General features: G+C 33.3%; 5 protein-coding genes across 6 annotated transcripts; 3 read left to right on the top strand and 2 right to left on the bottom strand.

Annotated features, from left to right (window-relative positions):
- The first annotated feature begins 1,740 nt into the window (after positions 1-1,740).
- On the top strand, positions 1,741-3,790 carry LOC112759427 (vacuolar protein-sorting-associated protein 37 homolog 2-like). The gene is made up of 7 exons (XM_025808045.3): positions 1,741-1,915; positions 2,189-2,320; positions 2,813-2,900; positions 3,028-3,067; positions 3,188-3,234; positions 3,320-3,440; positions 3,547-3,790. Exons 1-7 carry the CDS (start codon positions 1,890-1,892, stop codon positions 3,705-3,707), a joined length of 615 nt encoding a protein of 204 aa, XP_025663830.1. The 5' UTR covers positions 1,741-1,889; the 3' UTR covers positions 3,708-3,790.
- On the bottom strand, positions 3,703-6,030 carry LOC112759395 (uncharacterized). Its single transcript, XM_025808043.3, has 3 exons — positions 5,562-6,030; positions 4,555-4,885; positions 3,703-4,233 (listed from the first exon to the last, which is right to left on the bottom strand). The coding sequence occupies exons 1-3, from the start codon at positions 5,834-5,836 to the stop codon at positions 4,141-4,143; spliced, it is 699 nt and encodes a 232-aa protein (XP_025663828.1). The 5' UTR covers positions 5,837-6,030; the 3' UTR covers positions 3,703-4,140.
- A 1,028-nt stretch (positions 6,031-7,058) lies between these two features.
- On the bottom strand, positions 7,059-10,591 carry LOC112759379 (DEAD-box ATP-dependent RNA helicase 38-like). Its single transcript, XM_025808042.2, has 8 exons — positions 9,878-10,591; positions 9,473-9,766; positions 9,060-9,287; positions 8,796-8,861; positions 8,014-8,418; positions 7,799-7,922; positions 7,466-7,551; positions 7,059-7,302 (listed from the first exon to the last, which is right to left on the bottom strand). Exons 1-8 carry the CDS (start codon positions 10,115-10,117, stop codon positions 7,240-7,242), a joined length of 1,506 nt encoding a protein of 501 aa, XP_025663827.1. The 5' UTR covers positions 10,118-10,591; the 3' UTR covers positions 7,059-7,239.
- Positions 10,592-16,150: 5,559 nt separating this feature from the next.
- Positions 16,151-20,409, top strand: LOC112759331 (aspartic proteinase 36-like). Of its 2 annotated transcripts, none has more exons than XM_025808039.3 (10): positions 16,151-16,655; positions 17,295-17,424; positions 17,532-17,779; positions 17,907-18,134; positions 18,358-18,520; positions 18,868-18,941; positions 19,030-19,126; positions 19,227-19,290; positions 19,619-19,690; positions 19,779-20,409. In XM_025808039.3, the coding sequence occupies exons 1-10, from the start codon at positions 16,396-16,398 to the stop codon at positions 19,940-19,942; spliced, it is 1,500 nt and encodes a 499-aa protein (XP_025663824.1). In that variant the 5' UTR covers positions 16,151-16,395; the 3' UTR covers positions 19,943-20,409. The 2 variants fall into 2 exon arrangements, with proteins under 2 accessions (XP_025663824.1, XP_025663825.1); XM_025808040.3 differs by having other exon boundaries at positions 16,262-16,649.
- A 2,999-nt stretch (positions 20,410-23,408) lies between these two features.
- On the top strand, positions 23,409-25,410 carry LOC112759358 (serine/threonine-protein phosphatase 7 long form homolog). The gene is made up of 4 exons (XM_025808041.3): positions 23,409-23,477; positions 23,895-24,637; positions 24,723-24,810; positions 24,895-25,410. Exons 1-4 carry the CDS (start codon positions 23,409-23,411, stop codon positions 25,408-25,410), a joined length of 1,416 nt encoding a protein of 471 aa, XP_025663826.2.
- The last annotated feature ends 1,123 nt before the right edge of the window (positions 25,411-26,533 follow it).

Below are 26,533 nucleotides of genomic sequence, written 5' to 3'. Positions count from 1 at the left end.
GTTTGTTTATTCTCGTCTAATTGTTCTTTGATTTTTGTTTATCAATTTTAGGAAAGGAAAAATACACGCCTCGATCAAAAAGACTCTTGTGTCTCGATTCATAAATTTACTAAAGGAAGGAATATCTTACCAAATAAGATATTTTAGTGTCGGACTCAATGATGGTAACTTCAAAAAGTGTTCTCTTTGATTAATTTAAAAAACATATAAAAAACATTGCTTTAGTGAATTAAAAAAACAACATTTATAATATTCATATATTACCCTTAAGAGTTGCCTTTAAAGATATATAATAAACTTGTGGTGGTAAGCGTTGCTTAAATATTTTTTATTATATTTTAATTTCCTCCAAATATTTTAATAGAATTTTTTGACTCCAACATTAAAATATCTTATTTGGTAAGATATTCATTCCTTTAGCAAATTTATGAATCGAGACACAAAAATCTTCTTAATCGAGGCGTGTATTTTTTCTTCTCTATTGATAAAAAAAATAATCAAAGAACAATTAGACGAGGATAAACAAACAAATTTAAAATATAAATAATATAAATTTAAAATAAAATAAAAAATATTAGTAGAAAACTCACGTCTTCATCGGGCTAAACCATCTCAATTGAGTATGGCAATAAAGAATTTTCGTAACTTGGCAGTATTCATAACGGTATCACTCGTATACGTACACACAAATTATCGATTGTAGATTTGATTTTTGCGATTTTGTGAATACCAGTCATTGGAATAAGTAGAGAAATTTTAGATTTTGGATGTATATAAAAAAAGGGTTTGATGTACTTTGAATTGTGGTGCTATACATATCTCATAACTTATACTTTTATAGCTGACTCATAGCTAAAATTTTTTAAATTTGATTAAATTTAATTTAAATTTAAATTAAATTTGCAGATAAAGTAAATAAATATATTAACAATTTTTAAAATTCTAAATTTATGTCCATTTTTTGAAAAAAAAATCTACAAAAATTTAAAAAATAGTGCTAAACAAAATCAACAAATTTTAAAAAAATAATGTTAAAATTTTAAAAAATAACAACCTAAATAAAATAATTTAAAATTAAAAAAAAAACAACATAACTACAACTATCTAAGATTTAAAAAATAATAACCTAAATAAAATAATTTAAAATTTAAAAAATAACAACCTAAGTATAACAATCTAAATATATAATTTAAAATTTGAAAATAACAAGCTAAGCAAATAATTATTTATAATTTATAAATATAAATTTAAAAATTTTTAGTGACGATACCTAAGCAAATAAACTTCTAGATTCAACGTATGAATGTCACGTTAGCACATGAGCTCTCCATTTATATTACTATAAAGATAAAAGATAAAGATAAAGATATAAAGATAAAGATAAAAATAAAAATAAATATTACAAAATATACTAAGATAAAATAGACAAAACATACTAAGTATGCCATACATGTTGTTGTATATTGTAGTGACCAATTTGATAGTTTAGAAAATAGTATTAAGAATTAAAGTAAAGAGCTGAAGAAATATTACATTAAATTATTTTAATTCATTTGAAAGTTTCATTCATAGATTAGATTAAAAGTGTTTTGATTTTTAAGTTGATTCTCACAATTTGTACATGACATTTAAAATGTCAAACACAGAAATTAGATTAAAAGTGATTCCAAATAAAAAAAAATTAAATTTCAAATACAGATTTTTTTTTTCAATAAAATGGATTTTTTTTAATCTCATATTAAAAAACTTTCCATTAAATTTTAGTTGCGGTGGGAAGATTTCTTAATGTTAAGAAGAAAGAGAAAGGTAGACGGAGTCATAGATTCACATTAACACACGCGTTCTACATTCATTCGGTTCCTCAAATTCAGATACGTTTCTGTTCATCAATGTCTTCAATCTTCACTAGATTTTGGTAACTAACTCTTCCATTCTCATCCTTTTCATTTTCATTTATATATTTTTTCATTTTCAGTTATATATATTTTCAGTTAAGATTCAGATAGTCATTTTTTTTTCTATTCTTATTGTTATAGCTTGAATTTCAATTTTATTTACCATGAATTGCAAATTGGTTATCAAGTAGAAGTTTTGGTTAGGTTTGTTTTTAGGGTTTGATAAATTGTTTTTAGGGCTTAATTTTACTTCTTTTTATTATTATTGTCATCATTATTTTTTTAATGCTTAGGGGATCACAAGAACAAGAACATTTACATCAGTCATCTTCAATGAGCTACACAAGTTCTTCTTCTTCTTCTAGGCCTTCACATGTTCCACCTGCTGAAGCTGCTGGAGTTATTGCTGCTTTGAAGGACAAAAGGTTCACCTTAAAACTACACCTTTTGAAATCAGTGTTTGATTGATTCCGGTTTCGGTTTGAATCCTACTGGATTTGTTAATTATTGTGTGGCCGGGAAGCATAATTTTGAAATAGTATCACATGAAAGAGGGTTGGTTTTAGCTACAATATTCTTGTGCTTAAAGCTTTCAATCATGTTAAAGAAATCTTAAATTGCTTGGATGGTAACATAGCTAGTTCTTTAGATGGTTCTATCAGTTAGCATTCTCTGATCAATCTGAAATTATGGAATTAAGCACCATTAAAGGGAGAAAGTGAGTCTAATCACCATTGAGTTAAGGTAATGGGATTCACACATAATAGAAGTTATGAATTCAATGGTGATCTCTTACTTTATTACTTTGTAGATCTTCTCATGTTACACGTTAGAGGATCTTTTTCCAAAATTATGAACCATTTAATCCCTTGAATGATGATGATTTAGTGCTTTCCCCTTCTTTACAAATTTGCCAGTGTTGATGAGTTGCGGAAAATTTCGTCCGAGAAAGATGCTTATCAACGGTTTTTACAGTCGCTTGAACAGGTCAAGATTCAAAATAATGTAAGTTGCATGTCATTGCTTCACCTTCAGTGCTTGATGTAGAAATATAGTGTTTTTTACACTTGATCCTGCAATGACTATACTTATTTATGTTCTTAACCCCTTTTTTGCTTGATGATATGATCAGCTGAAAGATGAACTATGCAAGGAGAATATGCTGCTTGTTGGTGAGATTTTTTATATTTTATTTTCTTTCTTTTATTATCTGATAAAAATATGTTTCTTGAACATAGTCATTATTTGTTGTATTATGAGCTGACAAACAACTTGTGTTTTTGTTAACTCAGATGAAAATCTACAAAAGGAACCTCGTGTTTTGGGACTAAAAAATCAGGTAAGAAGAACCTGAAGGAAGTAATTCTTATGATTTGTGTAATTCTTATGCCGAGTGTGGAATATTCAACATTCTATGTAAACAGTGTAGAATCATTCGGACAAGTGAACTAGCTGCTGCACAAGAGAAACTAAAGGAGCTTGAGAAACAGAAAGAAGAAATGTTGAAGTTGAGTTCCCTACCATTCCTTCTTCATAGGATTCAAGGTATGCTCTGAATAATGATAAATTGATAATCAGTCATTATAATACAAAGTTTTATCCTGATCAAAAGTTAAAACCTTCCTTATCATACGATACAAAAAATCCGCAGGGGCTATGAACAAGACTGAAGAAGAATCAGAAGATCTGCACCAACAATTACTTGATAAAGAGATTGATCTTGGAGCTTTTCTGCAGAAATACAAGAAGCTACGTATTGCTTATCACAGTAAAAATCTGATACATCTTGCAGCTAGAACATCAAATATTTGAGAACCAAATTATGAAATATAGAACTTGAGAATGTAACTCCTTGTTTGTCAAAAGTACAAAAATCAATAATCTCTGGTTACATACGTCTATGTTCTTTCTTTAATCTTATTCTCCATTATCTTTATCATATCATCAAGTGACAAAATTGTCTTTGCAAATATAATATTTTCCCCTACACTAAGACTGAATAATACTATCACAATATACTTTATCTTTAGAAAACCCTGTTCACATAAGGGATTACTAAAGTTCATATCCTATGCTTATAAGGCATAAATTAAAGTAAATTTTTTATGACAACTTGCTTGATTACTACATTCTCGTTGTATATATCTTGATCTTCTTCCATTTCCCTTGGTTGAAGAACCTCTACAACGGTAACCAACTGGCTCCAAAGATAAATACTAGTAGTAGCAAATAGCAACAGCGAATCTCAGTCTTGTTCTTGTAAATAACCTAACTCTTTCTCCCACTTGAGACCAAACATTTGCCTACCAAAAGGCACAATGAGATTATACCGGAAAACCTACAAAATAAGTATAGATTTATTCGTTATTACTTATTACACATCATAAATATCAAAGAGTGCACATTTCCCTATTCCTAAGTCCTAACAATTAGCAAACAATAACAACCAAGTCTTGTCCAAATTGATGGGCTCAGCCATAATCCTATAGTGTCCAATCATAAATCACATTAACATCTAACCTTATCCCAGTAAGTGAAGTTGGCTATAACATTGTAGTGTCCATAAATCATATTAACATCTAACCATATATCCATCAGAACTCCTCTCCCCATTGCTAGAAACAAAACCCAATTTTCATAAATAAATGACTTGACTCACCATGTTGTTAATGTCTCTTAGCTGCAATTTCAGAGCCTCTGAACATTCATACCACTTAGAGTGATCTCCACTGCATTTACTTGCCCAAGCTTTCTTCAAGGCTGTCCTAAATTCGGACACCTTAGATCTTATCTCTTTGTTAAGCTCAACCCACTCTGGTGCACAACCATTTTTGGACAAAATCCTGTATAGAGTGTCTTCAGCTGGATCAGCATGAGGGTTTGTGTCGAGCTTAAGCGGCTTCCCCTTCCCGGGCAAGTTCTCAAAATGGCCTTCTTCCATGGAATGCCATATCCTTTGCTCAACCACATTGATGATGTCAGTTTCAGACCTGTCCAACATCCAACAGGTATTGTCAAATAACAAATACTAGAGAATGGGGGAACCAATTCATCAATTCCTTAACATGCTGGCAATTTTGGACATTTAGGGAGTGTTTGCGAGTTTTGATTTTGGAGGGAAAGAGAGAAAAGCAAAAAGCGAAGGCTTGAAGTGTTCTCTCTCTTTCCTTCCGAAACACCAACTGGCAAACACATCCTTAGTGGATGTGAAATTAAATGATCAATAGACTCCCAGCAAAGAGTACTAGTATGGTGCACGTTTCATCCACTAGTATATATCTGATTTCAATTTTCAAATCCATCTTCTTCATTCACACACTAAAATCAACTAGTTATCTACTTCTCAGATTGTTTCATATTGAGAATCGATTGGTTCTTATTTCTTAACGTATTAATACAAATTATAACACTGTAGTTCTAATATAAACCTAATTTCAATGAGCCGTATCAAACTTTATAGTTTCTATAATCACACTGTACCTTATTTGATCAGAATCTTCTCATACTCCTCTATTCTAACATAACACTCATATTCAGTGAAGAACAAGAAATATCATATATACATAAATATATACATCAGATAATGAATTATCAACAATTAAAATAATGGAAGCTGAAAGTTGCAGAAGCCAATAATGAAGTAATTAAGTAAAATTCTGTTGTGACCTGACGTTGTTGCGCTGGCCACGTAGCTCCGGAGGGAGTTTACGGTCGTGTACGGCGTCGATGACGGTGGAGAGACGATCCACCAGCTTCTTCCCAGCCTTTGGAGATTTACCTGAAGAAGAAGAAGAAGAAGAAGAAGAAGAAGAAGAAGAAGAAGAGAAGGAAGAGTGCTGTGTGGTGGTGGTGGTGGTGGAAACAGCAGGAGAGAGCGGCGGAGATCGGTGGAGATAGAAGAGAAAACGCGATTTGATTGGTTCCCGAAGCAACGTGGCCATTTATGAATAATCGTTCTGTTCTCCTCTTCTGTTCTCTTCTCTTCCTATTCCATCTTCTTTCTTCTTAGTTCTTACTACTTCCTGTCTTATAGGGTTATGTCTACTTAATATAGCGCTTCAAATTTCAAGGGACTATGAGAATTGAGAAATAAATAAACAAACCATTTATAATAGTGCAATATTCAACTAAATAGAATAACATACACGAAAAGTTTCAAATGTATTGGAAATACCCGTATTCCATCAGTTGTTTTAATCGGGTATTTCCAATTGTTTTAATAATTAATCTAAATTATAAAAAATATATAATATATATTAATTGAAATCAACAATTAAAACAATTAAAATCATAAATACACTTAAAATTTTTCATATATATATATATATATATATTTATTGGTATTGAATATGGGCCATAGTCCATTAAAGAATTATATTGAAATTAATCGAGGCAGAGACGTTCGTTGTTCATCATCTGTTAATAACCTAAAAAACTCTCTAATTCTGGGTCTAGGTTCAAATTTTTGCATGCTATATTTAACCTATGAGTGATTCAAATTTTATTTAATCATAAAAAAATTGTACAATTTAAATATAAGCAAAGACAAGTAATAGAAGGTAAAAATTATAGAACACCATATCTTACTTAATTAGTCCAACAAATATAAATTAAATTGAAAGTGATTTTTATTTCCAAGGTATGGAATCCTGATTTTTGAAAATGCTCATTTAGTGGGAGAAAGAGAGAAATCTTATTTACTACTTTAGCTCTTTAAAATTTAAATAGAATATCGCTACCTCAATATTACTTTTACTTTCAATATACACTATGGTCTATGATAAATAATTTGTTACTCACCAGAATGCTACGACTTAAATAATGAGCTACTAATATAATACATGAAGTTGTGTTTTGTCAATTGTATTTACCTTAACTAATGCTACTACAATATTTGCGCGTTGTATATATGTGCTATTACCTAGAGAATATTACTTATAACTAAATTTCATAGACCACTCAATTATGTCATAACATTGTTTTGATACTTAATATAAATATAAATTTCACCAGAAAACATATGAACCCTCAACTTACTTATATTACCAACCATGTTTATATACACTTAGAACTACTTAAACCATCCAACTATTGACTAACAGATAAGACACATACGTGCTTCATTCACATAAATGTAAACCCTTGAACAATTTGCTAGCAGGATTGAACTAATGAATATAGCGACATATTGTTTCCCTTTAAATCAAATTCCTCTTGGTATCTTTTAGTACAAAAATGGTATCAAATAACCTGTCACCAATACTAAATACAACCTCATAATTTTCATGTATAATTAAAAATAGAACACCCTATGTAACTATTTCAGACCACACACATTCTTGGCTCATTGTAATAAGCCGGCTTCCTTAAGAGCAGCTTTATAGTCTTCAACACTTTTTTCTCGTACCTGCATTTCATTGACATGAAACACGAGTTATTGAAGATGGGTATTCTGTTCAATGACTTTTTCCACAAGCATACTAAGCCATAATCAAATTCTTCAGATTCAAGTATGTTCCATCGTACTCTATCGAGCATCATATCCCAAAAACCATCATGACATAACATACCTCTGATACACGGGTGCCAAAATGGTTCTCGATCTTTGACATCAGCCTTTCATCTTTTTCATCATATATTAGGTTAAACACAGCCCCTGTAGGATCAAATGAAACAAGTTACTATTTTGCATTATCACTGAAAATAAATACAAAATATGAAGAACAAAATCTGGAATTAGTTTCCTTTGGAATGAAAGCATAAAAACTAAAAGTTATATGTAAAGAAATTCTGTGGCCTAACAAAGTTCATAACAAGTTACAAGTCCAACTAAGAGTCTATATGTTTAGGAGTGGAAAGTAAAGTAAAGATGTATTAGTACATTACACTGAACAAGAACTTACCCTTACGGCCAAATCGACCAGCCCTACCAACTCTGTGCAAGTACACCTCATAATCAGGCTCAAATTCCCGTGTATACTCCGCAGTATGTTTTATTGGGAGATCATAGTTGATAACCAAATTGACCTAAATAAAATTGTAGGATGTCATAACTTTGAAAGAAAATACACACAAAAAGAAAGGAAAAGGAGGAGAGAAAATTGAACAAATTCAGCACCTGTTGCTGATCAAAGCCTCGAGCAAGAACATCCGTGGATATAAGAACTTGAGTCAAACCATCTCTGAACTCTTTGACAATTTTGTCTCTCTCTTCATGGTCAAGAGCACCTTGTATCGATGTAACCTCGTACCCCATGTCGACAAGTGACTTGTGCAGCATTTTTGCACTCTGTCTCGTGCGCACGAATATGATGGTTTGGCCCACATTTTCTCCTAATTCGAATATGTAATCTTTTATCACCTCAATCTTCGACAACTCATCAGGGCAGCGAACTTTATACTGCTTCACTGCGTCTAAAGAAAGCTCTTCTTTCTTAACAAAAAGTTTATTATGGTCCTTTTTAACTGTCCTCTCAACAAAGTTCTTGACAATGTCATTGAATGTGGCAGAAAATAGAAGAACCTGGAGATTAAAAGAAACAAAAATATATATATCAACACCTCACACAAGCATACCCAAATATTTGAACTAAATGCATAGAAATTACATCTAGGCCAATAAATCAATTCAAGTAATGATGCAACGATTCAGATCATTAAGGTGAAGTGGTGAAGATGCAATGACACAGTACATTTAAGTAGATGCAATTGTTCGGCTGCACAAATAAGAAGTTTCTCAAATATCAAGGAACAATTATATTTTCCTTCAACACAACTTGCAACCTAATTAAAGCAATCAATTAGGATATACGTTTCATCTTTATATCTAAAGAAGAATTCTCGAATGGATTGAACTTTGCATACATGCATGCAGACTATAAGAGAGGCAGTTCAACATACCTGGCAGCTAGAATTGAATTTTTCTATTTCTTTCATTATCCTCAAGGAATCATCCTTAAAACCATCCTGCAACAACACAGTTCATAGTTGTTTAGGAAATTCACAGTTCATAGAGTCAAGTGATTTACTAGTGCTCTCACCCTCTATATCCTCCACATAAGCGGAGAAGCATCACAACTTCAAGTTACAATTCTAAACTACAATGATACTTTAAATCCTAACTAAAAGCAATCGCATTACATTTCATCAGAATGCAAAACTTACCTCAGCAAGCATTTGATCAGCCTCATCAAAGACAAGAATCTTCAATCTGGTCACACCCAATTTCTTGAAAGAAATCCACTTCTTTATGGTGCCAGGAGTCCCAATAACCACCTGAGCCTTAATTGGCTCCCGTTTTTGAATTGGAAGTGAATCCCTGCTATCTGTCGGAACGGCACACTCCGAGCTAATCCCTGTGTGCTTCCCCATCTTCCGGAGAACTTCAGTGTTCTAAGACACACAGAAAAAACCAATCACTTCACACTTCAAGTAGATACACTTTTTTGTTAAGTCTATTACTAACATGTCTGGATAAACTTCTCTGAAAAAAAATACATCCTCAGGGTTGAGGAGGAATTAATTTTCTACCCTTTTTTAGAAAGTGACATTTTTCTTATCTCTATCAAAAAGTATACCTGAATAGCAAGCTCCCTCGTTGGACAAATGCAGAGAGCTTGAGGAGCTTGCACCGAAGGATCCACACGACTAAGCATCCCTAAAACAAAGCACGTGGTCTTGCCGGAACCGTTGTGAGCCTGAGCGATCAAATCACGATGCGGCGGATTCAAGATCATCGGCAAGCTTATAGCTTGGATCTTGCTCGGTTTCTGGAACCTCATCTCAACGTAGAGTCCTCTCAAAAGCTCCGCCGACAAATTCAGATCCTCGAACGTCGCCGCCGAGGTGTACGGCGTGTCGCCAGAAGTAACCTGCACCGAATCAACAAAAGTTAAGAAAGTGTAAACCCTAGCTGATGAGAAATTGAGGAGTTGAGAAATCGCGAGACGGAGAAGTCGCGATTGGAGAGAAAGAGATCGAACCGCTTGGATGTTGGAGTCTTCCGGATCGTCTAATAGCTTCGGAGGTTTCTTGTTTTCGTCGATCGATAATTCGTCGACGTTGAGCGACGGCGATGAGCTAGATGGAACCGCTGTGGTGGGGGCGGTTGTTTCATTGGCGGCTTCGGCATCATCGTCGGCTTCGTCGGCCCAGCTCTTGTGTTGAGCTGGTGGCGGTGGCGGAGAAGATGTTTTATCGTCGGTGGCGGCGGGTTCAGACATGGTTCTGTGCGGAGAGAGAATAGAGAAAGTGGACTGAGAGTGGAAGACTGAGAGAGAACAAAAAAGAGACTGAGAAATTCTTAAAATAAAATCATAAAATTTATAGATTAATTAAAGATATGATTTTAAATTAATTTTAATTAAATTTAATCTTAATAAATTAGATAAGATTTTATTTAAATTTTAAATACCTAAAGATATAGTAACTAATTTAAATTAATTATATTAGATTTAATTAAAATTTTAAAATTTTTAAAAATATAATTAAACAAATTAAAATCGAACCTAAATTAACCAGCTTAAAAATAGAAAAAAGAAAATAACTTAATTAGAATTAAAATTGAATTTAATTCTGATGTATTCTAACAATAATTTTTTTTTCACTTGATTACTTAATCCTCAAGTAATTTTTAAATCTGAATTAAATTTAATTAATTTAGTTACATACGGTCTAAATTTAGTGAATTTTTCAATATTTCATGATTATTTACACGCCAAATAATTTGAAGAAACTCTTGTTCTTTGTAATCCAAGTCAATACAATTGCACTTGAATAAATTCTGAGTCTGCGTAATTTCTAAGATTGGCTTAATATAATTTTTTGAATAATAAAATCTTTAATCTTGACAAAATTACTATTTTGCGTCTTTTGTTGTTATAATAACGAGAATACCTTTTTCGGGATACTGATAATGGAAGCGTGAGAGAGAAGAAAGAAGAGACTAGAGAGTGATGGAAGCTGTTTCTATAAAAAAATGGGCTCACATTGTTATTGGGCTTACATTGCAATAATGGGCCTATATGTGTTTGTAGAAGTTATTGGCCATAAAGCCCATATTATTTATTCTGACAAAAGAAGTCATTTTTTGTATTTTATTTTATTTCATGCATGGTTCATGCACATTAACACGTTAACGAGAAAACGAGATGCAATCTTCACTATAGCTTAAGAAAAAGACCTAGGAAATGAAATTAAAGTGTGTGTATTTCTCGTAAAAGTATTTTTCTGACTAGCAATATGCTTATGGATTTAATTTTAATGTCATATATACTAAATTACATGATATCACGTTAATAAAAATAATTATTTTTTATATTAACTATATAAATAATTATAAAAATTAAAAAAATTACGTTATATATACAAATATTTTTGGCTTATAAATCTTATGAGTTGAGTAAAGTCTAAATTACTTGCAAGCATGATATTGTCCACTTTGGCATACAATACCTCACGGTTTTGTCTTTGACGATAGGGATGCTAGCCGAAACCACCCACACTCACTCGTCAAAATACATCATACTAGGGAGAGGTATCCACACCCTTATAAGGCATGCGTCCACCCCCCTAAGGGAGCCCAACACCCTCGCTGGCACATCGATCCGGGCTTCGGCTCTGATACCATCTGTAACAGCCCAGACCACCCGCTAGCACGATATTGTCCGCTTTGGCACACAATACTTCACGGTTAGGGATGCTAGCCGAAACTCCCACACTCACTTATCAAAACACGTCATGCTAGGGAGAGGTATCCACACCCTTATAAGCCATGTTTTGTTCCTCTCTCAAACTGATGTGGGACCTTACAAAGCGCGCTCTTACTCACCATTATGGAAAACGCTTCTTCTTCTTCTTCGCGTTCCTCTTTTTCCTCCTCCTCCTCCTTCTTTTTTTCATTCTTCTTTGTGTTTCTCTTCATTTTTCTTCACGTGTTTCATCTTCATCATTGTTTTTTTTATTACTGTTGTTGTTGCTGCATTTTTTCTCCTCCTCTTTCTATTGATTTTGCAACATTATATATATTTTTTCTTCTTCGTTTGATATTTTCTCCCAAAAAAATTATAAGAAAACAAAATAAGAAGATGAGGAAGAAGAAGCAATAGCAGATGCGGAGGAGGAAGAAGAAGAGTTTTGAATTATGCAGAATTAATCAGAAAAAATACACCCAAATATTTTCTTGTTACACCGAATTTTGCTGTAAATACAGAAAAATAGTTTCTCTAATGCTGTATTTTTTTCTTTTTTTTTCTTTATTTCTTTCTTTCTTTTAGTTAATTGAATGTAAGTTGATCATCTTCCAAGTAATTTGGCAGCATTATGTGTTTCTTCTTCTTCTTTGTTTATTTTTTGGTTTTTATTTTTGTTAAGAGAATAAAATAATAAGAAACTTGATAAGGTAAAATAGAAAGGAAAAAATGAATAAGAAAAAAAATAAGAAAATGATGGTGATGATGATAAAAAAAGAAGAAGAAGCAATCAAGTAGTAGAAGATGAGGAGGAGGAAGATGAAGAGTTTTAAAATATGCAGAACTTATCAAAATAAAAATATACCAAAATATTTTCGTATTATATCCAAATATCTTTGTGTTACACCAAAATTTGCTGCAAATACAGAAAAATATTTTTTCTAATGCTACATTTTTTTCTTCTTCTTTTTTTTTTATTTCTTTCTTTCTTTTAGTTAAATGAATGTAAACTCATCATCTTCTAAGTAATTTTGTAGCATTATGTGTTTATTCTTCTTCTTTGTTTGATTTTTTTGTTTTAATTCTTGTTAAAAGAGTAAAATAAGAAGAAATTTGATAAGGTAAAATAAAAGAAAAAGATAAATAAGAAAAAAAGAAGAAGATAGTGATGATGAAAAAAAAAGGAAGCAATAGAAGATTAGGAGGAGAAAGAGGAAGAGGAAGAGTTTTGAATTATGCAAAACTTATCAAAATAAAAATATACCTAAAAATTCTTAAAATACACCTAAATATCATTGTGTTATTATAGCCAAATATCTTCGTGCTACACCTAAATTTGTTGTAAATACAAAAAAGTATTTCTTCTAATGCTATTTTTTTTTCTGAATTAAACCATATCTCAACCACTTGATTGGATTCAAAATAATAATCAATTTTGTTTTGATTCAATTGACAATTTTGTTACGGCCTGGCCCAGATCATTCGCGGGTCAACCTGACCCACTGATGACCTGACCCGAACGGTCGGGCACTTACAGCTCACTCAGCGACCTGGACACGCGTCCTCATTAGCTCTCCACTACAGCTGTGAGAGGAAGCTTCAAGGAAGGTGGACCTGTCCTTGCAGGGTCCACCTCTGACACGGTATAAATGAGGAAGGACCTGTCCCTCCCCCAAGTTACGTGATTCACCATTCTACCTCTTTCTCGCCTGCACACTCTATTGACTTGGGCGTCGGAGTGTCTTTATAGGTGACACCCACTTCACATCGAGAGCTCGGAACGTCGGCCCACCAACTTCTCCTTCGCTAGCTGACTTCAGGCTACACCCCACCTATTCAACCGAGTACCACTCCCGAATCGTCCGGTACCGAACAAATTTAAAATTAAATTATTTATTATTTTTAACAACGAGATAATTGATAATAAAAAAAAGAGACACAAAAAAAATGTAAAAATATATAAATATAAATAATTTATATGACTTATATGAAAAAAATATTCGTACATGGAAAATAATTTAAAATTAAAATAGATGTTATTAAATAACCGTATCAAACAATTAACACTTATCAAAATTAAACTATGGTTATATATGCAATTTCGGAATCTGTCATATCTTTAATTAAAATTACTATTACTACCGTAGTACCAATCAATTTTAATTGAACATTTCACTTGCCTTGATGGGGATTAATTACTGTCTAGCTCAACTTTAAGCCAAATCAATTGAACACTTTGATTACAAATGATGAAGACTAGAGTAGATGGTTTCAGCATCAATTAATCCACGTTTTTCCTATTCACTTAGTACTATATAATAATAACAAATGTCCATTATTATAAGTAAATGAAAATATGATCAATGCCACGTGTTTCATTTAAAAAAAAATAATTTTAAAAAAATCTAATAAATGTCGTTAACCAGCGTCTTAACCAGATTAGTAAGCAAAATGTAAGTGAAAGAAAAATCAAATATTGTTCTTAATTGAAACTTATTTACACAGTATATATGTATATATGGTTTTATGTGAATAATTAATTAATATATATGAACTTCAAACTTGAAAGCACCTTCCTAAAAAATTGCAAAGTACGTAGTATGATACTATATTTTTTGGGAGACTATTTCTTTAATATATATATATATATATATATATATATATATATATATATATATATATATATATATATATATATATATATATGAACAGCTACAACAAGTGATAGCCAGCTTTGCATGTGTGGGACATTAGACATCCCTTTCATTTTACAATTTATAAAAATTATTTTGCTGATTATTCTTTAAAAAAAAAACTATTTGAGATGCAAAATATAAAATGAGTAATAAATAAATACACCATAAAAGGAGGGAAAAATGATAACCTACTTAATATGGATGATTTTATAAAATAAAAAATATAACTGCATTTTTTTATTATAAAAGTATTTTCTTCATTTTTGTTTATTTTTTCTGCCCCTTTAGCTTCCTATATTGACTAAAAAATTTAAATATAAAAATAAAATAAGTGATATATATTAATATTATAATTTTTAGTATTTTTTAAAATTGTAGAAGATACATAAATCATAATGTCTAAATAATAAAATTAGAGGATTCAATTTTTATATTTAAAAATTAGATTGTCCGATTTTTGTATTTTTCAAAACTTGAACAGTCCAATTTTTACTCTTTAAATTAAATTATCTTACGTTTCAGAAAAATATTACAGTAATTCACAATTAAAAAAATACTATTATTAATCTAATATTAAAAATAAAAAAATGTCCTATATTCATATAAGTGTTCACATCACACATGTCTTGTTCTATCATTTTCAATCTTGGTATGCTCAACTCACATAGTAGTATGTGATTTTCAATCCAAGATAGTGTAAGAAGGTCACATATATTATTATATATATACATATAAAATATTAATATTACTATTAATAATAATTATATTTTATAACAAAAAATGTGAAATATTCTAAAAATATAAGTATTTTAGTAATTTTAACTATTAATGTTAATTAAAAATATATCATATATATTAATTGAAATAAATAATTTAAGTTATTGAAATATTTTTTGGTAAATTATTAAAAATTTACAATTTTATATAGTTATATTGTCTCTGACAAGTATACTGTTATATTCATCTGTGATCCACAAAACAAATACATTTGAATTTAGATGAATTTTGTTGGTAGATAAAGTATAAAAAGCACTAAGTGTTAAAGGGTCTCTTTCATGTGGATGTGGGGGATATCAAACATATCTATCTTGTTATTTTCATCATTATAATCCATTCCTATTTTACTAAATCCAAATCTAAGTCTATTATATTAAAGGTTATACAAATTAACAAGTATAAGATTTTTAAGGCAAAAGGATCTACCGAGTGACAAGACCATAGCAAGGAGGACACTGAGATTTAGAGAATTAGAGGTCATTTTTAGTTTTATGAAGCAAAAATACAAAGGAGGAAAAATACACACTTTTGTTTCTAACAAGAAAAAGGAGAAAAGAAATAAAGAAGGAAAGAGAAAAAAAGTATGTTAAATAAATGTTTATTAGAAATAAAATTCAGTTTTCAAATGAAAGTAAGAAAAATATATGATGTGTTTTATTACTTCATTATTTATAAAAGCTTGAAAAATAAAAGTTAAAAGTGTGTGGATAGATTCGGTTTTTCTATAGTTATTTAGTCATTTAAAAAAAATAATTTACATTATTAATTTTTTTGAATTAAAATAATAAGACTTATGAATAATAAATATTATAAATTTAAAATAATTAAAGTAATATTTTACCATTTTATTAAGGAAAATGTTAGAAAAACAATAATTATTTTAAATAACATAAACAACCACCAATTAAATAAAAATACACTAAACTTTTAAATTAATCTTCTAAATTTTAATATTAAAATAACCATCTATACACTAATAAAATAAATATTCAATATATCTATTATTTACATTATTTAATATTTTCACCTATACTTTTCCTTTTATTAATATTCTCAGTTTATTAAATAGACCATTTACATATAAGCATACTGCATACATTTCAGTGTTAATCTCTTTAATCCAAACACACCAAGTAGCAAGCAAGCTAGCAAAAGCAACTAATTCATGTAATTAAGCACTAATCAGTAATTAATCACAGTCTATTAAAGTGTCACTCACACTCTTCATTCTCTCTCTGTCTAGCTTCACAAGTTTCAAAAAGAACATTTCAATGCACCGACTCCATTAGACAAAAAAAGAAAACAAAATACACAGCACAAAAACGAAGAATCGAAACAATGCGGTGTTCTCTTACAGCGGTGGTTTTCGTTCTGGCCACCGTGGTGGCGGCGGTGGTGGATGCCGGCGTATTGCTTCCCTTGGAACGCGCGGTTCCAACTACTGGCAGCAGGCGCGTGGATGTGGAGTATCTGAGGGCGCGTGACAGAGCGCGTCATGCTCGAATCCTGCGTGGTTCTGGTGGTGGCGGTTATGGTGGTGGTGGCGTAGTTGATTTCTCAGTACAAGGAACCTCCGATCTTAGCTCAGCTGGGTACGGGTAATCCTCTCTCTCTCTCTCTCTCTCATTTTTTTTTTCTTTCTGAATTTTAATACAAGAATTCATAAATTCTGCTTAGGAAATGAGTATAGATTGTAGAACCATTTTAGCTTAGCTAAAGTAGTTGTTAGTTTGTTATTGTGATTTTTGGTGCACATTGATATATTTAGAGTTTAATTTTGGTGCACACTCATTCACACTTGAAAGGTTCTCAAAGTGACAAATATGGTGGAACAGAGTGAGTATTAATAAATGAATCTTCATTGATATGTCCTCTTTTCTTTATTTTGTAGCAAGCATTTATTGCAATTTGTGTATTATTTAGAAAAATCTGCATTAGATTGTGTATTTTCTACTGAATTTCGTTTTGTTGTTAATGGATAATTGAAAATGAGATGGTTATTGAGTGTTTATTTATTTATTTGTGTTCATTTTATTTAGTTTAGACTAATGTTTTTCGTGCTTGCTATTGCTAGTGTACCGTGAATTTTCCTTTCCTCAGCGGCTTAATCTTTGATATTGGAAAGTTACTCTTTATTCTTCACTGACTTGTTTTTAACTAACAAATACCATGTAATAATGGTTTGAACCTGGAGGATAATCTTTTCTTTTTCTCTTTTCCTTTTCCCCCCTCTGAAGGTTGTATTTTACCAAGGTGAAGATGGGAACACCTCCAAAAGAATTTAATGTGCAGATTGATACCGGAAGTGACATCTTGTGGGTTAGCTGCAATACTTGCAGCAATTGCCCTCAATCTAGTGGACTTGGGGTGAGGATTTTGGCACTTGTCTAATCATGCATGCTCGTGGTACCTTGGGAAACAAGGTTCTAATTTTGAGAAGAATTTATTGTTTTTCTTGTTGCCTGTGTTTGCAGATTGAGCTCAATTACTTTGACACGGTTGGCTCATCCACAGCTGCGCTGGTTCCATGCTCAGACTCGATATGTGCTTCTGAGGTTCAAGGTGCAGCTGCTGAATGTTCTCAGGCTAATCAGTGCAGCTATACATTTCAGTATGGAGATGGAAGTGGAACGACAGGATATTATGTTTCTGATGCAATCTATTTTGATATGATCCTGGGACAGTCTTCACTTGCTAACTCTTCAGCGACTGTTGTTTTTGGGTGAGTATGTGTGCTTTTTACTGTGAATAAGGTTTATGTGTCATCTTACTCATCTATTGGTTTTGCTATTACTCCCATGTTTATTTTGATGCTTATATGGTCCGGTTGATGATTATTTTGTTAATAGGTGTAGCAACTATTTGTCTGGAGAATTGACTAAATCAGATAAAGCAGTTGATGGAATTATTGGGTTTGGCCCTGGTCCTCTATCTGTTGTATCACAATTGTCTTCGCGTGGTATAACACCCAAAGTTTTCTCTCATTGTTTAAAAGGAGATGGCAATGGAGGAGGCATACTAGTTCTTGGTCATATTTTGGATCCAAATATAGTTTATACTCCACTGCTTCCATCACAGTAAGTTCTTCTGCACTTTGTCTACTTTAGCCCCTTGCTAGTGACCCGCTTTTTTTATTTTTTCAAAAGCAATATTAAAAGAAATTTATGGATATAAAATATGAAGTTGCTCAAGAATTGGGTTCTTAAAATGTTTGTTATCCTATTATGCTTGCTGTACAACTAATTGATAGTTTTATGAGATATATTACGTAGGTTTGACTATTTCTTGCTTAAATTTCAGACCTCATTACAACGTAAACCTCCAGGGCATTTCTGTCAATGGACAACCCCTCTCAATTAATGCAGATGTATTTGCAACATCTGCCAATCGAGGAACTATAGTCGACTCCGGTACAACATTGGCATATCTTATTCAAGAGGCTTATGATCCTCTCGTCAATGCAGTAAGTTCTCTTGTTACTTAGCTGGAAATTTGAGTATTCCACTTTTCCAGGACAATATTCTCTCTTTGCTTCATCCTTGATGAGGTATTTGTATTGTAAATAAATAATGAGGACATTTCATTGACATGTCTATCCATTGAATTCATTTGGATTCTTGTATTCATATCTTATTTGTCTGGTATATTTTATGATTTTAGTTAAAAGTTGAGTTTGATCCTTAAGAAATTTTCAAAAGGGGAACAGAAAGGAGGCAAATAAAATCCTCACCTTGTCTATCTTGTAATATAAGAAATAATATTCTCCCTCGCTATAACATAGTCATGATAAATTTCTGAATGAATTTCCAGATTACTACAGCAGTGTCACAGTCTACAAATCCTTTTATTTCAAAAGGACTTCAGTGTTATCTTCTCTCAACCAGGTTATTGTCAATATCTATAAATCCTTATTCATCATGAAAGGAGAGTTTTTCCATATCTCATTAGAATTTATGCTTGTTATGTATTCAGTATAAGTGATATATTTCCTCAAGTCAGCTTAAACTTTGAGGGTGGGGCATCAATGGTTTTAAAACCAGAACAGTACCTTATGCATAATGGTGTCATGGTAAGTATGTCTATTAAATGTTGATCATATTATTTTCGTAAGATATTCTTCAGGATTTATGCTACTAATGGTACTCTTACATGCCACTTTGCTTTAACAGGATGGTCAGTCATTGTGGTGCATCGGTTTCGAGAAAGTGCAGGAGGGAGTCTCAATTTTAGGAGGTCGGTTTCTGTACAAATGATTTAAATACACCAAAATCTGCAAGGACTTGAAGGAAATTAGAAATTTCTTGTCTGTCAATTGTGATGGTGAAAACTCTGAAGATATGCCAGCACACTGCTGCCCTTATCTTTATAATGCTGTGTATTTTGATAATTAAAATTTGATTTTGTTTTACTTGATAACATCCTAAATAAGCATGCTATTAATGAAGTAGTACCTTTTTACCTGTTTGTATTACATAAATTATGCATGAAACTTTTGGATCAGCAAGTGAACACAACTATGTTATTTTTAGTTTATCAGCATTCATTCCCCTTCTCCTTGCAGATCTGGTTTTAAAAGATAAGGTAATCATCTATGACTTAGCACATCAACAAATCGGATGGGCCAACTATGACTGTAAGTTCACCACAGGAACTCTTTTACTTTCTTGCAAGGAGTCAAATATGATCCTTTGCCTTGTCTTAAATGTTGAATTGCTACTCAGGTTCCTCCCCTGTAAACGTTTCTGTGGCTACAAGCAAGGATGAGTACATCAATGCCAGACAAACGAGTGTCAGCGGTGCAGATATAGGCATCCTCTCCAAGTTATTACCTGTAAGCATTGTGGCTCTCTCTGTGCACATAGCAATTTTCGCTCCATTTTTGTAATTTAAATCCAAAGGCTCAAGTTTTATTTTTCAACCACACCTCGAAAGCTACCTTAGATGGCCGATGTTTTATTTGTTCTCGGAAAACCCCTCTCATGTTTGGATCATGAGTGGTAGCTGTTTCTATTCATATTTATTCTGATTGGGGATGCTCACAAGAAAAAACAAAAAGAAGAACAAGAAGAGGGTGTCTTCCATTCACCTGATGAATTTGTAAAGGAAGCATTCTCTTGATAACGTGTAGAAATATACATTAGTGTCTGTATCTATGTAGTAGATAATGGTGTATTTTTTATACAGTGCTGTGAGGGATTTGTGTTTTTCAGCCCTATCAAGTTTAGCCAAGTGTATAGGAATTTCATATGGTTATGGCACCATGGTTGGTGTTCAGGCATTTTATGACATTCACTGATTAGAATTGTCACCTTTTTTTCTCAATAGTGAATACTTGTTATTTTTTCGGTGCAATATGTTATATGTTACTATGTCATTTTCAGATTGTATGAGAAAATTTTGTTGATCATGATATGATACCCCATGCAATGACTTCCATTAGAAAACAGAGTTGTGTAGCCTCTGTTCCTGGTGAAATTGATTGGATGAGTGAATTTGAATGGGATTAGTCAGTTATCTCCAACAAAATTTTGTGTCAACTTGTTAATTCTATCTAATCCTACTTTTGTTGATGAATGATTGTCAGAATGCTATTGATCTCTGATAAATTATGGGTTAGCTGGTGATGCTTTCTTTCATTTTGATATGAGAGAAAAAGAAATGTGATTTGGTGATACCTGCCGACATTGTTGTGCTGAATATTCATCAATAATGTTACACACATTAGTTAGCACGTATTGTTTTTTTATATTACATATTTACATCTTTTATTGGTTATTATTGAATTGTTTGTTGAGTCCTGCTAGGGAGTCAATGATTTATTTATACAATGTGTACAATGGGCAATATAAGTTACAAAATGAACATCACACATAATACTCAGAATAATCATCCGGGTACTAGGGATAATAAACATCTCATGTCATAAAATCACTCATCCCAAAAACTTAAGCAGATTTTGGGGTTCACTAAAGATCAAACTCTTGACCTTTCGGATCTAAAGCACTAATTCTATGTCATGATACTACTCATCCCAGAGGTTTATGCTAATGGAAAAAGGTAACACTAATGGTTATATCTCTAATATTTCCTAAACTTTCATTGTATGCATTGTACAAATATTCCATTAGCTCTCCATACTTTCTCTTGTTTTATTTGCATGGTTATACTTCCTCTCTTAATTTTGTGTTAATTGGATTTTTTACCTCTGAATTTTACCTGATGTGCATTTTAATTTCCAAACTTTAAAAATATGTAACATGATTTTTGAACCTTTCTAAATGTATATTTTACTCAAAATAAGCGCATTTTATTCTTTTTTGAATTCTGGATTATGTGCAAACTACTTAATATCTTTTAAACAATCTTTAAGTGAGTATCGAAAGATTATGTCATTTGAGGCATAATTTATTGGTAAATATGTGCTACTTTTGTTCATAATTGATAAGGAAAAAAAATTTCGCTAACATGGTTAATTTGCACTGTTGCACATATGCGAAAATTGGGTCAAATGAGGAGGTTGGTAAAGTCATCAAACAATATTTTAATCACTTTGCGAAAATTGGGTCAAATGAGGAGGTTGGTAAAGTCATCAAACAATATTTTAATCACATTTAAATGATGAGAATGGAATTTACAAATAATACAAGTTATAAATTTAAAAGTGATTAAAATATTATCTGATTATTTTATTAATTTCTTTATTTTAGACTATTGTTTTATAGGTTGTTTGGATTATTTTTTAAAGATAAACTAAATTGTATTGTACTTAAAATGTTTATAAGGAGGAATGTAGAATTAGTCCTACTCCATTTTACGAAGTGTTTGATTAGAGGAAGTTGAAGGAAAAGGTAGTAGGGACTAGGGGCAGAGCTACATAGAGAAAAAGTGAGGTAATGGTCTTTTTAATTTTAATTTTTTATATATAAATTACATGTAAATTTTAGTTTAATCTCTTTTAAAATTTTATTTTATTGTATAACTATTTTTGATCCTTTTAATATTTCATTTAGCTTCCTACCTGGTAGGGACTAAGAAGGGAGAAAGAAAATTCTTATGTGAAAACTTGAAAAAAGCATTTTTATTTGGGAAATGCTATTTTTACGGAAGATTTTTTTTTAATATGACAAAAAAAATTGTTAGACACCACACCATAAACAGAAAATGTTAATAAAATGAGGAATATGTAAAATAAAAGAGAAAACTACAAAGAGGTCATTGATCATGCGTAGATACACAATTTTTTAACCAAAATGAAATATTTTTAGGTCTTTTAAGATAGAAATTCAGGTGCAGTCGACTTCACGTGAATTTAATATCTGAGAATTGTTAGATGATTTGATTGATTTGACTAAATTTTCATCTAGCTCTCAGATATCAACTTTACGTGAAGCTGAGTTCACCTGAGTTTTCACTGGTCTTTAATTATTGAAAAATGAGACATACAGTTCTCTTGTTAAAACACAAATTTCTTAATTAGTTAACTTTGATTAATGGTTTATGTATATTCACAAAAATAGTAAATGGCTTATTTGTCTTTTTCTTGAATCAAAAAGAGTTTTTTTATTTATTTATTTAATTTTTCAAAATGCATGTATTGTTGGTACTTGGTATCCCTCGTACTAAAGAGTATCTTTTTTTCCTTTTCTCTATTCACTATTAATATGCAAGTTAAGTGTGAACTTTCTCTTTTTTGTCTTATTAAAAGAAAACTTCAGTCATTACAAAATTATTAAAAGCATTTATGCCACATATTCACGCTTTTCAGGAATTCTTGCATAAATTGCATTAAATATCTATCCATGTACAAGACAAATAAATGCATCAAAATCTAGTATTTATCATACAAAATCGTTTGCATCGACGAAAGCAAGCATATGTAATTAAAAGTATTATTTATATACTAAAATTAAGGGCAAATGACATATTTAAATAAAATCAATAAATTCGTTACGTAAATGTGCAAAACAGAAATAGGTTACGTGGTTGTGCAAATTCGTATATTATATAAACCGTGGGAGTCAACCACGGTTTACTATTTGAACATAAACCGTGGCTGACAGGGACGGTTTCTGGAAGATACAAAATGAGCATAAACCGTGGCTACCAACCACGGATTACGAAGGAAAAAATTAAGGCAAAACCGTGGGTAGCTATCACGGTTTATGTGGATATTGGCTTTGAACGTAAAATCTTGTAGGCTCCCACGGTTTACGTTTATAATACTATATATACATAATTCGCTGAAGATGAGCACGGATCATTTGGAAGGGGAAAAAAATCTGCAAGGTGAGTAGTTGGAAGAGTTTGAGAGAGAGGGTTGGAGGATTTGGTGGAGTTTGGGTTGTGGAATCATGGAGGATGAAGCTCGCTTGTACCGACTAAATGGTATTACTCATGTGGCTGGATCTATTGATGATGAGGTTAGTCATTATTATTATAATAAATATACAATAAATATTGTTAATATTATTCTCATTATTTATATAGTAAATATAATTGTTTCATTATTAATGGAGTCAATTTATTTTATTAGCATTGTTTAGATGATTATTTATTTAGATTATTAATTTTGTTACTATTATGATAATCGTAGTTATCATGTTACCTTTATTTTCATTAGTACCTGTAGCTGTTGGTCTCGTAAATGCTGTTATTCGTAGTTGAGTTATTATTGTTGGTATTTTTATCATTATTTTGGCTTTCGTGATCTTTCTTACTATAATCTAAAAGAAAATGGAAAACATATGTTTATATTTATTTAAATTTTTTTCTAAATGGAATATGATTTGTTTAGTATTGGTCGTATGTTGAGGGGTTTCTTTACCTACATATTGCAGCCCACTAAGATTATTAGTGGCGTGAGGAGGCAACAGAATATGCCTTTACACGAGCGGATCATACCGTACCTGGAGACCGCCGGGTTGTATCATTTGGCTAGACTGAACAGTCACTGGTTCTGGGTTGACGAGCCTCTACTCAGCGCATTTATTGAGCGGTGGCGTCCTGAAACGCACACCTTCCACATGCCATTTGGTGAGTGCACTATCACGTTGCAAGATGTGGCATATCAGCTTGGTTTGCCAATTGATGGGGAGCCTGTCAGTGGGTGCCTGACTGACTTTGAGAATCTGATGGAACACGGTAGACCGGCATGGGACTGGTTTCGTGATTTGTTTGGTGAGTTACCTCCGCAGAATAAGGTAAAGCAGATGACAGTGTGCTACACATGGTTCCATGAGAGGTTCCGGGTTCTCCCAGCAGATGCTAGCGAGGAGACCGTGCGTATATACGCGCGAGCTTATATTGTGATGCTGTTGTCCTCCCAATTGTTCGCCGACAAGAATGTGAACCGGGTCCACCTTCGCTGGTTGCCTTATTTGGCGTCGTTGGACGAGTTGGGGAGATACAGCTGGGGTTCGGCGGCACTTGCCTGGTTGTACAGATGTCTCTGTCGTGGGACAAACAGAAATGTTGTTAACTTGGCCGGGCCACTGCAGCTTCTTCAGTCTTGGATTTTCTGGAGGTTTCCCAGCTTGAGACCTGGTGGTTTTGATGGATTCGGGTTTCCCTTTGCATCGAGGTATCCTTTAATAATTTTGGTTTCATTACTTGTTAAACAAGCTATTTCCTTCTTTGTGATGACATCATTTCAATTATAATTGTAGGTGGGCTTCATATCTACCTAGAAACGATGCAGTGGGTCAAAGAGTCTTGTCTGCACGCCTTATGTTGGATCGATTGCGTGTCCAGGATGTGAGTCATTTAGTTTTTTTCTCTTACTTAGAGTAGTGTAGATTTTATTTTATGTGTTGACGGAGATGTCCTATTTTGAAACAGTTTGTGTGGGAGCCATATTCATCTGTCGAGGTTGCTTCTATTATTCATCCGGAGATACTAGTTGACCAGCACCGTAGGTTATGGACGGCCATCACTAGCCTGATATATTTTGCTGCGATTGAGTGGCATCAGGTGGATCGGGTGATTCCTCAGTTCGGCGGTGTGCAGCATCTTCCTCAGCCAGCTCTGAACATAGATTGGTTACATGGCAAGGATGGCAGGGGTGGAGACCGATGGTTCCCTAGATATTATCGAGAGTGGCATGAGCATTGGGAGAACCGGCTTTATTCAGTCATACCGGTCCAGCGAGCTGCTGACCCCGGTCCATCAGCTGAGTACTTGGACTGGTGGTGCCGTGTGGCCCACAGATTCCTCTCCGCAGATGTTGCATTTCAGGATCCGAGGCCGATTGTTTTGACCGAGGAGACTATTCACAGAGGGTCGTCCCAGGCCCCCCCAGGGTGCACGTTTACGACAGACCAGATAATAGGCGTGTCGATCGGCGACGCCGTATAGGCACCCGTACCACGGATCGAGAGTGGCGATGGCTGGTCGATCGTATGGATGAGGACCAGCCAGTTCCTGGGGTTGGTGATGCGGTCGATCATCGTGTCCCTCGTCGTAGAGCCAGACGACAGCCTGCTCCGGATGGTGGTGCACGTTCACGTGGTCGAGGACCTGCGGTTGAGGATGAGGTTACTCAGCACGGTGCTGCTGATGATGTCGGTGGTTCAGCTACAGGGATGGATCAGCCCACGTACGATGTCGGTAGTAGCTCTCAGATGTTTGGGAGTTTCGAGCCACAGGCATTTGCTGACTTTACGACCACTGCTGTCGGGATGGACATAGATGACCATGTTAGTCAGTCAGAGTTCTTTAGTGATATAGCAGACATGCTCAGGGCGGACGATGCCACCCATTATAGACCAGAGATGCCTGAGGTTCATCCCCATTTTACTGATCAGCAGCCACCTACTACTGATGTTCAGCCTCAGTTGCCCGTTGACCTGAACCAGCCTGCAGCTTCTCCTTACGAGCCATGGATCCCGTTGGGTGGGACACCAGCTTCAGCATACAGTGCCGTTCCTCGAGCGACAGCAGCAGCAGAGCCAGACCAGAGACCTAGGAGGGTGAGGCGTCCTCCTTTGTGTGGCACCGGAGGTCATCTTCTTGGTCAGTTTGACGATGATGACAGTGATACCATTGAGGATTCTGACTAGTTATGTTTTTTATTCCCTTGTTGTTTTGTGTTCTTAGTATGATGTTTAGGGTGAAATGTTTTAGGTGTTATGTGAAATATTATCAGCCATTTAATTAATATTATCGGCAGGTTATCGACAGTCCGATCCATACTACCACGGATCCTGGTTGCCTTCGGACGACCTTCCTTTGCACGCCTCATGTTAGGATCGGGAATGATAGTTGGACCAGCATAGGGGGGCCATAGCCCTTCAGGGATAGGCGGAACGAAACCCTGCTTGTATACCTTGAACACCTCACTCATACGATAGACCTCGTGAACATAGGAGGCCCAATTAAGGCGCGAGTAGGCACAACAAGCTATTGCGTGGCAACAGGGATAGTGGAGCGCCTGAAAGTGGCCACAATCGCAGGTTTGGTCCTTAAGGGAAACTCTGTA

Source organism: Arachis hypogaea, chromosome 2 (assembly GCF_003086295.3).
Source record: "Arachis hypogaea cultivar Tifrunner chromosome 2, arahy.Tifrunner.gnm2.J5K5, whole genome shotgun sequence".
Taxonomy (NCBI): domain Eukaryota; kingdom Viridiplantae; phylum Streptophyta; class Magnoliopsida; order Fabales; family Fabaceae; genus Arachis; species Arachis hypogaea.
This window is presented reverse-complemented; position numbering and strand designations above follow the sequence as displayed.